The 14,613-nt window shown below is 33.5% G+C and overlaps 1 protein-coding gene across 1 annotated transcript in view; it reads right to left on the bottom strand.

The window, feature by feature from the left end:
- Positions 1-6,324: 6,324 nt before the first annotated feature.
- TSBP1 (testis expressed basic protein 1) overlaps positions 6,325-14,613 on the bottom strand; it is an 81,576-nt gene continuing 73,287 nt past the window's right edge. The window contains exons 13-15 of the mRNA XM_059401527.1: positions 12,507-12,527; positions 11,785-11,799; positions 6,325-7,325 (exon numbers count right to left, since the gene is read on the bottom strand). Coding sequence (XP_059257510.1) covers positions 6,325-7,325; positions 11,785-11,799; positions 12,507-12,527 — 1,037 coding nt within the window. The remainder of the gene's footprint in view (positions 7,326-11,784; positions 11,800-12,506; positions 12,528-14,613) is intronic.

The raw sequence follows: 14,613 nt of genomic DNA on the forward strand, positions 1-14,613 counted from the left end.
CATTTCACAATGATAAAACAATCAGTTCATGAAGATTATGCAAATCTAAATATATATGCATGAAATCACATTGCCTTAAAATACATAAAGCATAAATTGACTGACCTGCAGTCTGCAAACAGAATGGATGATACATCCCAGTAAAATATGGATGAGGCACAAAAAAATGGTTTGATATAGATGATGGACAATATAATTGTTATTTATATGTATATGGCACTGTATTCAGCAACAGAAAAATGCATTTTTTATCAAGTACATCAAAAGTAAAATTAAAGATTTTTTCTCACAGTGAAATTAAACTGGAATTTAATAAAAAAGAAAGATAATTAGAGAATTTCTATATATTCAGAAATAAAGAATTATATCTTAAAAATAAACTGATAGGTTAAGTAAAAACTACAATGGAAGTAGATATACTTTTAATGAGGGATATTGAAAATACTATGTTTCAAAATTTATGGGATCCCGTTAAAGCCTTAAATTTAGAAATTTAAATGCAAATGTTAGAAAAGAAAATTGTTAAAAATTAATTATATAAACATTCAACTCAAGAAATTTAAAAAAAAAAAGCAAATTGAACCAAAGCAAGTAGGACTAAAGGAGTAGTAAAGATAAGAGCAGAAATTCCTTAAGATGAAAAAGGTAAAATAAAATATAAGAAGAAATGTAAAATCTGAATAATTTTAGGATAAAGATATTGGAAGATATGCAAGACTTCAACGTAGGAAACTATAAAACTATACTCAGGAAAATTAAAGAAGACTGTTAAATGGAAAGAAAAATCTTATTAATGGATTGGAAGACTCACAAATGTTAAGATGTAAATTATGTAATTTATGTAAATTAGGTAAATTATCCCCAAATAAATTATAGATTCAATGCAATTCTAAACAAAATGCATGCAGCTTTTTCCTTTTCTTTTCTATTCTTTGCTGGTGTGTGTGTGACTTAAAATGTTTTCTAAAAGATTCTAAAATGCACACTGAGAAACACTCTTAACTATAGAGAAAAAATTGATGGTTACCAGAGGAGAGGTGAGTGTGGAGATGAAATGCACTTGTTGTCATGAGTTTCAAGTGTTGTATAGAATTTTTGAATCATTAAATTGTACACCTGAAATTAATATTACAAAGTATGTATTATAAAGTATGTAAACTAACTGGAATTTAAATAACTTGGAAAAAAGCAAAGAAGATTAGAGGGAGAACTGAAAAATATATATAGTTCACATGGTAGACCATATGCCCAAAAGACCAAGAAAACAATAAAAAAAGAAGAGTAGATCCAGACATGCCTCATAGACATTCAAACTTTCCTACAGCTTGTGTAATCAAAGCAGTATGACTTTGACATATTTTCTTATTATAATCTCATAAGGAACCTTAAGACATTTTTATTCTAATCATTCCCTTCATAAGATTTCCATATTACAAATAGACTATATGTTTGCTTATGTATTTCATGAATATACTATACATCTGCCTATGTACTTTATGAATATCTGTGATTTATACATTAATAGAATACAATTTTTTTGACCCTCAAGAACCAATTTTTGCTTCCTGGAGGGAAACATTACTGCCATTTAAAATGAATTATGTAGTGGAGAAAGGTTTATTTTACAAATGCTGCTGATAAATTTGATCTCCATCTAGAAGAGAAAACTAAACACCAATTTTACAACATAAACAAATGGATTTAATAAGTGTGAAAGAGAATTTTTAGGAAAAAAATGAGTATGTTTACCACAGTAGTAGGGGAAACGCATTGAAAGCCTAGAAATTCTCAGAATTAAGGCAGACACATTTGACTAAATGCAATAAATCTCTATAGAGTAAATGATACCTTCATTTTATTTTATTTTATTTCATTTAACAATTCTTTTTTCACATCTACTGTGTGTGACACACTTTTTTAAGCCCTAGAGATTCAGCAGTGAATAAAACATAGTTCCTGTCTTCAGAGTTTCCGAGTTTACATCTATGGGAGCAGAAAATCAGTAAACACATAAATGTGTAATGTGAGGTAGGGATAAATGGTATGAAGAAAAGTCAGGACAAAAGGATAGAGAGTGGAGAAATACTGTTTGAGTTAGGGTAGTCATTTAAGCTGACGTCTTAAAGAATTAAGGAAGTGAGTTGTGTACATGTTTTGGGGAAAGTCTTTGAGGCAGTCCCTGAAGTGGGAACATGCTTGGTGGGCATGAAGAAAAATGAAACCACAGTGTGCCTGCAGCAATGAGGTATGAGGCTGGAGGAGAACCCAGAAGCTGCATACTATGAGGCTGTGAAGGTCCTGAGAATTTTGAACTTTCACACAGAAATGACTGGAAGACCTTTGGAGGGTCTTGAGCAGAGAAGTAACATGAGTTACATTTTTACATTAGTAAAATGTTTACATTTTAGATTTTACATTTTTTTTACATTTACAAGTTTACATTTTAAAAGTATGTTCTGAGTCAGTTGGGTTGTTTAGTTGGTAAAGTGATTGACTCTTGGTTTCAGCTTAGGTCATGGTCTCGGGGTGGTGAGATCAAGCCTGTACAGGGCTTGGCACTGGGCATGGGGCCTGTTTGAGATTCTCTCTCTCTCTCTCTCACCTCTGCCCCAACCACTGGGCTTGTGTGCTCTCTCTCTAAAAGTAAAATTAAAAAACAATTAGAACAAAAGTATGATTCAGACAAAGAGAGAAGCTCTCTTTGGAGGTTATCACAGTAGTACAGATGAGCTATGGGGAAGTTTTGGATTACCTGATGAAGGAGGTGAGAAGTGGTCAGAATCAGGATATAATTTTAGGGAACAGGATGAATGAATTGGATGTTGGCAAGAAGAAGTAGATAGAGAAATTTTTTTTTTTCTTAACACAAATGGCAGGTGAAAAACATTAATAGACAAAAAGCACTTACTTGAGTTGAATCTGAATAAGAAAAGGACAAACTGCCACTATGGAAAATGAGTAATTCACAGAAGAGTAAGTCCAAAAGACCAAGAAACCTATAAGAACTGCTCAGTCTCACTAGGTGTTGGGGAAATACAATCAAAGCAAGAGTTAGATATTACTGTTCCCATTACACAGACAAAAAAGAATTAGCTACCACTTTTCTCATTACTATTTTTCTCAGTAGATACTCTGTAGCACCCGTGAGTGTGTAGGGAAAATAGAACTCAGACATGCCTGGTCAGAATATGAGTGATTACAAATTTTCAGGAAAGTGATTACATATTTTAACATTAAAAATGCATATTTCCTTTTTCTCTTGACTTGCCAGTTCCATTTTGGAAATCTATCCTACAGAAATAAAATCTTTATATTGTACAAAGATGTTTATTATATCACCATTTGGCTAATGGCAAAAGCTGGAAAGAAGCCAAATGTCCATTGTTAAGGATTTGGTTGAATATGCAGTAATTCATCCACTATACTGTGATGGTAATGCTTTAGAATGATATCCTTAGACCTGGAGTGATGCACATGTTATAGCGTTAGATGTGGAAATCAGGTTGCAGAATAATGTGTGTAGATTGACTCCATGTGTATATATGTTTATATGAGCATAGGTTAAGATATGGAGAGCATAGGTTAAGATATGGAGAGATTCATAGGAAGTTAACACTGATAATGTCATGAGTTTTAATTTTTGCAGATAAATTTAATAAAGATTTAAAATACTCTTGAGAACAGGGTTACAATGTTTATAATCTGTAGTGTCATATCAGATTTTACTTCACAGCCTTGGCAGATGCTTAGGATTCTGGATGATGATGGATGAGAGTATCTTTAGTTCTAACCCCTAGGAAAACAGGCTTCTCTATTTCCTTAAAACCTAATTGGGACCTCCCAGGTACAGAGTAGTGATGTTTGTTGTTTTTCCTATTCTTAACTATTTTAAAGTGTGGGCAATGAAATTTCATCAAATGTAAAACTGAGCATCCTAATCAATTTCTTGGTTTAACTTTTTATCTCTTTGGATCCTGTTTTAAATTCTATGCTTTTTCTTTCATCCGCTCCCTGTATTCATTTCTTAGATATGCCCGTTATAACTTGGGGTAAGAAATGTTTATGGGTGATGGTAAATTGCATTTTTAATGCAGTTCTAACCCAGAAATCTTCAGTTGGAGTAGGAGTCACATTATCTGATTTTACATAAATTTTTTACTTCCCAATATCTTTGCATTTCTTATTCAACTTTGTCATCTTTAACTCAGTTTCCTGCTTTTCTTATGCTCTTTTCCTACACATAAAATGACTAATGGTAAGACTTCTACTCATTTTTTTCTGTCTTTATTGAGGTAAAACTGACACAAAATGTACATATTGAAGTCATAAGACTTGATTCCCTGCCCTGCCCAGTTTTATTGAGATATAATTGACATATAACATCATATAAGTTTAAGGTATACAACCTAATGATGTGTGTATATTTTATAAAATGATTACCACAGTAAGTTCAGTTAACGTCTGTCACCCCACATAGTTACAAATTTTCTTTTTTCCTTGTGATAAGAACTAAGTTCTAAACTGGGCATTTGTGAACAGGGCATTTGACATATGTTAGTTTATTTGTGAAACAATTTACCGCTGTTGATTTTTTAAGTCCCACTTTACTATCTTTATATCTAAATTATATTGAAATTGCATGTACTTATTCATTTTCCTAGTATTTGCATCATTTTGCCAAACATGGTGTTCTTTTGATAGCTCACTCCTCCCCTTCCTTTTTCTGGGATCCTTTAAAACTTTGATGCCTGTACTTTTAAGGGAAGATTAGCAATTATTTTTAACTGGCCTGCTTTTTGGTGGCCTTTAGAGAAGGGCACACATAGTTTTCATAATTGTAGTTTCTCATTGTATGATGTATTTGCCTGCAGGACCTACTGGGAATGAAAATGTTTTGACCTGCAAATTGGAATGCACTCCTTTAACAATCCTTTCTTTAAGTTTTCATTTTCCTATCAGAATATTTGTTGTACAGGTTTTCCTTACATCTTCCTATACGTTAATTTTTTTCTTTGACCTCTAACAAGCTCAGTTCTTAGGACTGTGCTTTTGTTAGCTCTGTACTTTGTTCTTGGGAAACTCATTTACTCTATAACTTCAATTATCTCTACTGGTCTGACTTCAGAACCCTCTGGAATGACAAGTGTTAGTTTGTTTCCTTAAATTCAGCAATTTGTTATTCTCTCCCTGTCCCACAAACTAGCTACCAGTTTGTTATGGATTTTTGGTCACTCAGTTTCAAAAGTTATGGAGTCATCAATTTTTGTTTTCCTTTTCTTTACTCATACATAGTCATCATGAAGTAGTGATCTCTTCTTTGAAAAAATACTTCATACCTATCCCTACCATTTATTCTCTTTCCATCATTTATTACTCTAACCCGAACACTTCTTCACTAGACTTACTACTTTCGAGGTTTCTCCTCTTCAGTCTATTTTGTATAATCACAAGATTAACGCTTTGGTAATGCAAACGTATTCACCTAACTCTCCTTCCCAAATACCCTAGAAAGCTTCCCAGTTGCCTGGTTTGTTTTTCATATTCTTTCAGAATCTTCTTATAACCCTCCTTTTCAAAATTATATTCCAGAGTGCACTCATGAGGCTATGGCAACAGTATAATTGGCTAATTCTTCTAGAGCACAGTGTGGCAGTCCTGAATTTATTTGCCTTTCTTGTACTCTTCCTACCTCTCTCAGTGTATCAACATCTTATCCATCTTTTGAGACATATATATCACCATTCTCTTCCTCAGGGAGCTATCCTCTTTATATTTTTATCCCAAGAGGTTCCTAACTCATATTATAACATCCATCTAAACTACATTTTGACAGATTTTCTTCTAAAAAATTGTTCTCTATACACACATTATATCACTGTGTGTGTTAAAAGCTGTTTTATTGCAGGGAGTCAGACATATTTTTCTGTACCACTTATTGCTAGAACAGCATTTCATGAACATTTAGCCTACCATGAAGACCACTTATTGGTTGATTGATTAGGCTGTTACTGAGTTAATTTTAATAGTAGTCGAAGGAAATTATACATTTCTTTCCAGTGAAATTATACATTTCAAACATTCTCAAAATGTTTTATTTCAGAAAGTATCATCTTTCTTGACTAAGTCATAAAAGTATCAACTTAGAAAGCAAAGAATTGGAAGCCAAGATTTGTAGCTGGGAGGACTAAAAATGGTGAAACATCTATTGTAGACATATAAATTAAAGGGATTCTCTAATTATGATCCATTTAAGCAATAAATGGGTGGTGACTTGTATCTAGGGGATGGGAATCATAATAATCAGTTGACTTATGAGCCTTCCTTTTATTTACCCTTACTCTTTCCATCTTTTTGTTGTACTTCTTCCTTTATTTGCCTTTGCCCCTTACTGAACCTTATTTTTTTACTCTTAACTTCTGATTCTTTCTTTCCTTTAACTTTGTGCTTTCCTTCATCACTTTTCTTCAGAGCATCATTTTCTTCTGTATCTGTCTTCTTCCTTGCATTTCCCTGTTCTCCTTGATCCTCAGAACTCTCTCTCTTTACTTGAGGCCCCTGAATTAGCAGTATCTCAGACTCACTACTCTCTACTGGGGACTCATGTCCTTGGGGTGTTACAGCTTCACTAGTCTTTGCTGGGGACTCGTGTGGTCCTTGTGGTACTCCAGCTTCACTATTCTCTACTGGAGACTCCTGTCTTTGTGGTATTCCAGCTTCACTATTCTCCACCTGGGACTCCCGTCCTTCTTGTATTCTGGTGTCACTCTTTACTTGAGATCCCTGTCCTTCTTTTATTCCAGACTCACTCTTCTGTACTTGAGATCCCTGTTCTTGTTTTATTCCAGATTCACTCTTCTTTACTTGGGATCCCTGTCCTTCTTTTATTCCGGACTCACTCTTCTTTACTTGGGATCCCTGTCTTTGTAGTATTCCAGACTCACTCTTTTTTTCTTGGTCTTCCTGTTCTTGTGGTATTCCGGTATCATTCATCTCTACATGGGCCTCCTGTTCTTGTGGTATTCCAGTGTCACTCACATTTACCTGGTCTTCCTCTTTTGGTATCCTGGTGTCACTCTCCTTTAACTTGACCTCCATTTTTATTTCACCTTTCTCCAACTCAGTATCTTTTGCTTTGGTTTTTGTCTCTGGTGTGTGCCCTGAAATCAAGGATTCATCAGAATTTGTGACTAACTTTTCCTTCTTTAATGTTTTCTTGTTTTCTTCTTGGCTGTTCTCAGACTTTGTAGTGGCTCCATTTTTTAGGATCTTGGCCTTGAAATCAGATTTTTTTGCAAGTTCTGCATCCATGTAACCTGGAAATATAACTGAGCACACAACAAAAGTGCACAATTCAGATATCAAGTACTTTTTCTTTATTCCTACTTTTCCCCTGATACTGGTTTATTTTTTGTCTTAAAACTGAAAAACTGGAGATAACTTGAGATTTCCTGAAAATATAAAATAATAGAACTCTTATACTTAAAGTTATACAGGTATTGATAATATTCCAGACTCTCTTCAATAAATTGGAAGATTATTGAAAGAAGAGGTAAAATGTATTAAAAATGAAGTGGCTGGCATATGTTCAGTATATTATGGCTGATGATTAATGCTTAATAGCTAAAGGAGGATGTATTCTGAAAAGAAGTGGAATTTATTTTTAGAAAAAAATGTGAAAAGAAGCAATAATTATTTCTTAAAATAGAAAAAACTCAAAATATGCTTTGGATATTGAATATAAGAATGTCTCATTATTCAAAAGTGATAATAATATTAGCTGGTAATCATTGGGTTCTTATCATATATCAGGCACTCATTGTTCTGAACATTTTATATAAAGTATTAACTCATTTAATCTTAATAACAACCATATAGGGCAGGTACTATTATTATCCCCATTTTACAGATTAAAAAACTGAGGTACAGGAACTTTAAATGAATGTGAATATGCCCTGGAATCAGTAAGTGGTGGAGTTGGATTTGAACCTGAAAAGTCAGACTTCAGAGTTCAGTCTAAACCAATGCTTTAGACGTTCCTTACAATACCTGCAAACTCACTTTGCAAAAATTTCTGTTCCCTTTTTCCAAACACAGGTAAGTGAGCTCTACTATGTCTCAATTTCTGTGTGATCTAATAAAAACTGAATTTTTTAGTTTCTGTTTTCTTTTCTTATTTTAGTGATTTGGTTCCCTGGATTAAGAAAAATATATATATATCATATATGTTACCAGGAAGAATTTTGTGGGTTCTTCCTATGGAGCAGTGGAATGACTTCCTTTAAGAAAACCTATTTAAATAATGTAATAGAAAGAATATTGAATATAAAAGCTGAATTAGAACACCTGGGCTTAGTATTTCTGCTAGCTGGGTTTATTTGGGTAAGCCAGTTAATCCCCAAAGACTCACCTTCCTTATATTTAACTTGTTCTGCCCATTTTGTAAAGTTATTTAAGGATTCTAGACAAATGTTTAAGGAGCATGGCTTTTACAAACAGACTGGTTCAAATCCTGGCTTCATTAATAACTAGCCAGGTGAGCTTGGGTGAATCTTACTTTTTTATCTGTAAAATGGGTGCAGTAGTAGTAGCTAATTCACAGAAGTGTTATAAACATTAAATAATATTACCTAAGTAAAGTACTCAATACAGTACATGGAGCATAGTAAGTAGTCTAATATTGACTATAACTACTGCCAAATGAGATCATACAGGCAGAAAGTCTGATCTATCAAGACAAGGGATTCTTAGTTCCAACCAAATACTTTAGAGCAATGGTTAATTGCTTCACAGGAAGATTTCTTGACTAAAAAAACAAAACAAAACAAAACAAAACAACTTTTTTTTTTTTTTTGACTTAGAAAGGCTTTTGGTTTGTTTAGGGTTCGATGTCTGAAATATTGATGTACACATAACCAAATAACAAGTTGCCAAATGTGAGACACATCTGCATTAGGTAAGAAGGTAACTGTAAGTGAGAAGAGATGATGTAGTTCAGTGTTGCCTTTTTGATATTTTAGACTCTGACGCAAAATAACAATAACATTAAGAACCTTACAGCAGTGCTTTCTGAACTTTTTGTGTATTTTTTCCTCCCCAATGATTATTTAATAAGATATGGGTACTGACATTTTATTCTAGACAAACCCACTTCCAATTTACTAATGAAAATCAGTAGTAATATATCCTAAGCATTTTTGTACCGAAGAAGAGAGTTCAGAATATTTTGATTTCTGACAGAACTACCAGTGGACACTTGTTTTTTGGGATGATGTGGTGTTGTGTGAGGAAGAGAATGTTTTTCCACTGAAGCTTCCAACCTTACAAATTCTGTGCAATGTGTTCCTTAACAAGCTGACTTTTCTTAATATATGACTATCTTTAGTTTTAACATCTTTAGTTTGTTTCATATTTACTACTGTGTATACTACTGCAGGACCCATTTTAAAGCTAACTTTACCACCTAAATTATATCGATTTTTGTTAATCAAAGGTAAGAATTCTAGGATTTAAATAAAATGTTTATTCTAGCTATACTTTTTATAATTTTATAGGATTTAAAAAATTTTACTGTCTTTCCCTCTACCCTAAAAAATACTTCTAGTCACTTCTAATATAATATGCTTGTTTGTTTTAATATCTTTGCTGTATATTTTCCATTTGGAACTTAATTGCATTGTAGATGTCAGCTACAAATCATTATTCCACCAATTTCTAAGTTCTTCCCTCCCTTCTCTCAAATTTCTACATGGTACATAGATCTCCGCCCCCAACCCAGATCTCATAATCTCTATAATACAAAGATTTGTAAGCCCTGGCTGAAAGTCTGAAATTCTAATTATAAGGGAAATATTTAATCAAGAACTTGGCACTTATTCTAATGTATTCAGGATACTTAAATATTTTAAATTGGATTAAAAATTTGTTAAAGGTAAAAGATATCATGAGTTAGCTATCATATGATACTTAAAATAATGTGGTGACTAGACCATGTGCCTTATTAGGAAATTATTCCTATTAAGTCCCTAAACCAGTGGCTGTCAAGGAGAGCACACACAGATCTAGATCATAAAGATCTGTTAAGCATCAGGGAAAGGACTCATTGTAGATCTCAGTCCATTAATTAATATTAAAAAAATCATATACTTAATTAGCTGAATGTGGAGATGAGAAATTAATATACTCAACTTGAGAGGGTGGTAAAGTTTGATAAGCTGATCTGTCTTAAATCTTTCTTTGAACAATGAATTAAATCTTAATCTCTTTTTGCTAAAAGTATCAACAGGAAAGAATATGTTTGAAATATTGTCAACAAGAATAGATCTTTTACAAGAAAAGTTTTAAAAGATTAGCTGATTTTTCTCCTGGCAATTTAAAAAAGCATATTCATTAAAAATGAGTTCACTTTCAGCAAGGGCCTTAGCCTATGGTGCCTTCCCAAAGCCCTCTTTCTTTTTGTAAAGAAAACATACACTCTCTTATCACCCTCTCCATGTGCATTTGAAAGATGCAGATACATCATGAGTGCTCTGAATGCATATTATTTTTTGGACTGTGAATGCAAAGAAAATAATTATCCTTTTCAACTTCCCCACCTCCCACTCACAAACCCTCTCTCCTAGTGTGAACTGAGAAAGAACAATTAAATATAAAGATATATTTTGTGTTTCTTAGTGTTGGAAAAGTTCGAGATGCTTGAATCTATCTTACTAAATTTAAGTTTTACTTGTTTCTTATAGTTGTATATTGACAGGTTTTAAGAATTATTATTCTGTTTCATATGATTTTATTGAGGAGCTGAAGCATTAATAATCCTGATGGGAAATCTGAATTTAGAAAACAGATAAAAACCAAACATTGATTTAAATGGGATGTCTTTTATTTTTAAAACTATCCTTTGTGTACATTTCATTATATACCTTCTCTAGTGGATGTATATTTGTATTTACAAACATTTTATTTATAGATATGGTTTCAGGACTTATCACAGAAAAGCTCTTTGTGGTTCAGTGTAGAAGGCAATGTGTTGGTATGGAAAGAGTATGTACTTTGGAGACAGGAAGTTCTGGATTTAGATTGCATCCGTGCTGTTTACCAACTTTTTTTTTTTTTTTTCTTTTCAGTGTAACAGTATTCATTGGTTTTGCACCACACCCAGTGCTTCATGCAATATGTGCCCTCCCCAATACCCACCACCTGGTTTACCAACTCTTAAACCTTGGGCAAGTGTGAGCAAATTTACTGATGTGTAAAGTAGGGAATAACAATAACTAGCAGATAGGCTATGGTAAGAATAAGAGATAATGTTTCTGAAAATGCCTAGCACAGTGCACAGTATAGAGAGGGGCTCAATACCTACTATTCCTCCAAAGTAAAGTTACTTAGAAGGCAAGAGAAAATAAAGTTTTTTTCTTAACTGGTTATTTTTCCTGTTAATATGATTCAGTGGACCTTCACTTGTTACCAAAAAGGAGTTCTCAATTACCAGCAAAAAACACAAAATCTAGAAACCAATCTTTTTGTCATTATATTTTTCTGGGAGTTAGAAAGGAGATTCTTTTTTCAGAGCCTAGAAGATGGCCAGAGATTATGGCATCCTTTTGTATGAATTTCATCTCCTCTACAGCTGTCTCTCCAAAAATAGTTATTTAAAATATTAGAAGATTCTGGAGAATAGGAACACTTAAAATGTCCTTAGAAACAAAAGTCTCCATCTTGGGAGTAGAAAGAGCCAGTCCAGAAAATATAAACAATGTAAAATATCACAGTTGAGAATAAAAAACTTACCCATAGGAGATAGTGCTAAAAATAAAACACAAAAGATCGATCAGTGGGACTTTTCTAACTCAAGGAAAATCCCACTCTCAATAATATCTTTTGTAGGTGAATGCAGAAGCAGCACCTCTAGGTACTATAAAACCCTCTGTTTCATCCTCAGGAGTGCTGGAGCCCAATGCTCTACATCCTACTTCACAGAGATGGTTTTCTTTAGGATGCCCTTAGTTAATGTATGGGATGGAATCCTTGTGTTGGTAATATCTATTCTACCAAATTTCAAACTATCACATTTCCTACTTTCATTGTTCTCTCACAAATCAGTTTTTAACCCACTCACCTTTAGGTAAGTTGGAAAATACATATTTGGCCAATTATCAAAATCACTATCTTGTCCTGACACTTGTTCTTTATATCAAGTTTAGGTGATTTTCTTTTTTTAGTAAAAATTATCCATTGTCAGATGCTAACACCAGGAAAATGGGCTTCCTTGTGGTAAATAGCCAGAATTATGAGACAAGATCATTATATTTTGTTCCAAAAGGGAAATAGAAAAAAAGAAATCAAAGTATGAGAAAATAACTTATTTAAGAAATATTGACTACTCTAAGGTAGAAGAACATGAAATACAAAATAAATGAGAAGAACATGAAATATAAAATACATAACAAAAAACAAATCCCCAAAGGTCCTAGACCAGAAATAGGTAAGGCAAAGAAGTGATCTAAACTTACTGATTTTTCCAGAACTGTCCACTGAAAGAGACCAGAAAAAATCATTAGTAGGTGTTGGGCTCTCCCTTCTTACACAAACCCACACTCCTCTGGACTGGATGTACAGGATCTGTGTCATGAACAACTAAGTTCTTTTTATTTCCCTGCCCCTCCTCTTGACCTGTTATTGTTTAGAAAGATCTCGTGATTAGCTATTTTATGAAAAAAAATTTATTAGAATATATTTGACATATTGTGCATATTGAAGGTGTGCAACATGTCAATTTGGTATATTATAATATAATTATAATATGAGTGTCATTGTAGCAATAACTAGAACCTCTATGATACTACATAGTGATCCTTTCTTGTGGTTGGAATCAAAGTTCTAATCTCTTGGTAAGTTTGATGATTGTCATACAATTTTATTATCTAAATTCACTATACTATGCATTAGATCTTTAGGGCTTATTTACTACTTGTAAATGTTTACCTTTGAATAGCACATGCCCTATCCTCCACCCACACAATCCCTTAGTAACTCTCATTTTACCTTTTTTTTTTTTTCAATAAATTTGGCTTTTTGGATTCCACATATAAATGATACCATGCAATACTTGTCTTCCTCTCTCGACTTACTCATTCAGCATGATACTCTCAAGGTCCATCTATGTTGTTGCAAGTGGCAGGATGTCCTCCTTTCTCACTGTTGAATAATATATCATGTTTGTTTGTGTGTGCATGTGTGTATGACATCCTCTTTATCCAGTCATCCATTGGTATGGGCAATTAAGTTTATTTCTGTACCTTGGCTGTTGTGAATTATGTTGTAATATTCATGAACTTATATTTTTTGTATTTTTTTGATATCTTATTTTCACTTCCTTTGGATATATGCCCAGAATGGAATCGCTGCATCATATGGATGGTAGGCCAACTTCTAATTTTTTGGGGAACCTCCGTGTTGTTTTCCAATTTACATTACTGGATCATAGGGTAGTTATTTTTCACTTTTTTTTTTAAAGATTTTGTTTATTTATTTAACAGGCAGAGATCACAAGTAGGCAGAGAGGCAGGCAGAGAGAGAGGGTGAAGCAGGCTCCCCGCTGAGCAGAGCACCTGACGTGGGGCTCGATCCCAGGACCCTGGGATCATGACCTGAGCCAAAGGCAGAGGCTTTAAACCACTGAGTCACCCAGGTGCCCCTATTTTTCACCTTTTGAGGAATCTCCATACTGTTTTCCACAGTGATTGCACGAGTTGCATTCCCAGGAACAGTGCATCTGTGTTCCTTTTTCTCCACATTCTCACCAATACCTGTTATTTGTTCTCTTTTTGATTTTAGCCATTCTGACAGGTGTGAAGTGGTATCTCACAGTAGTTTTGATTTGCATTTCCATAATGGTGATTAATGATGAACAACTTTTCATGTGTCTGTTGGCAATCTGTATGTCTTCTTTGGAAAAATGTCTTTTCATGTCTTCTGTCCATTTTTAATTGGATTGTTTGTTTAATGGCTGTTGAATTTTATGTTTTTTATGTATTTTCTATACTAATCCTTTATCAGATATGTCCTTTGCAAGTATCTTCCGCCATTCCATAGGTTGCCTTTTAGTTTTGTTGATAATTTTCTTTGTCATGCAGAAGATTTTTATTTTGATGTATTCCTAATAGTTTATGTTTGCTTTGTTTTCCTTGCCTCAGAAGACGTATCTAGAAAAATGTTGCTATAGCTGATGTCAAAGATGTCATTTCTTCTGTTCTCTTCTACAGTTTTCATGGTTTCAGGTCTCATGCTTAGGATTTCAAACTTTTGAATTTATTTTTGTGTGTGGTGTAAGAAAGTGGTCCAGTTTCATTCTTTTGCATGTAAATGTACAGTTTTCCCAACACCATTTGTTGAAGAGACTGTCTTTATTCTGTTGGATATTCTTTTTGCTTTGTCAAAGTTGAATTGACAGTATTATTATTATACCTGGGTTTTCTATTTTGTTCCATTGATCTGTGTGTCTGTTTTTGTGCCAGTATCATACTGCTTTGATTACTAGAGCTTTGTAATATAACTTCAAATCCAGAATCACAGTACCTCCTGGTTTGCTTTTCTTCTTCAAGATTGCTTTAATTATTC

This window comes from Mustela nigripes, chromosome 5 (genome assembly GCF_022355385.1).
Source record: "Mustela nigripes isolate SB6536 chromosome 5, MUSNIG.SB6536, whole genome shotgun sequence".
In the NCBI taxonomy this organism is placed as follows: Eukaryota; Metazoa; Chordata; class Mammalia; order Carnivora; family Mustelidae; genus Mustela; species Mustela nigripes.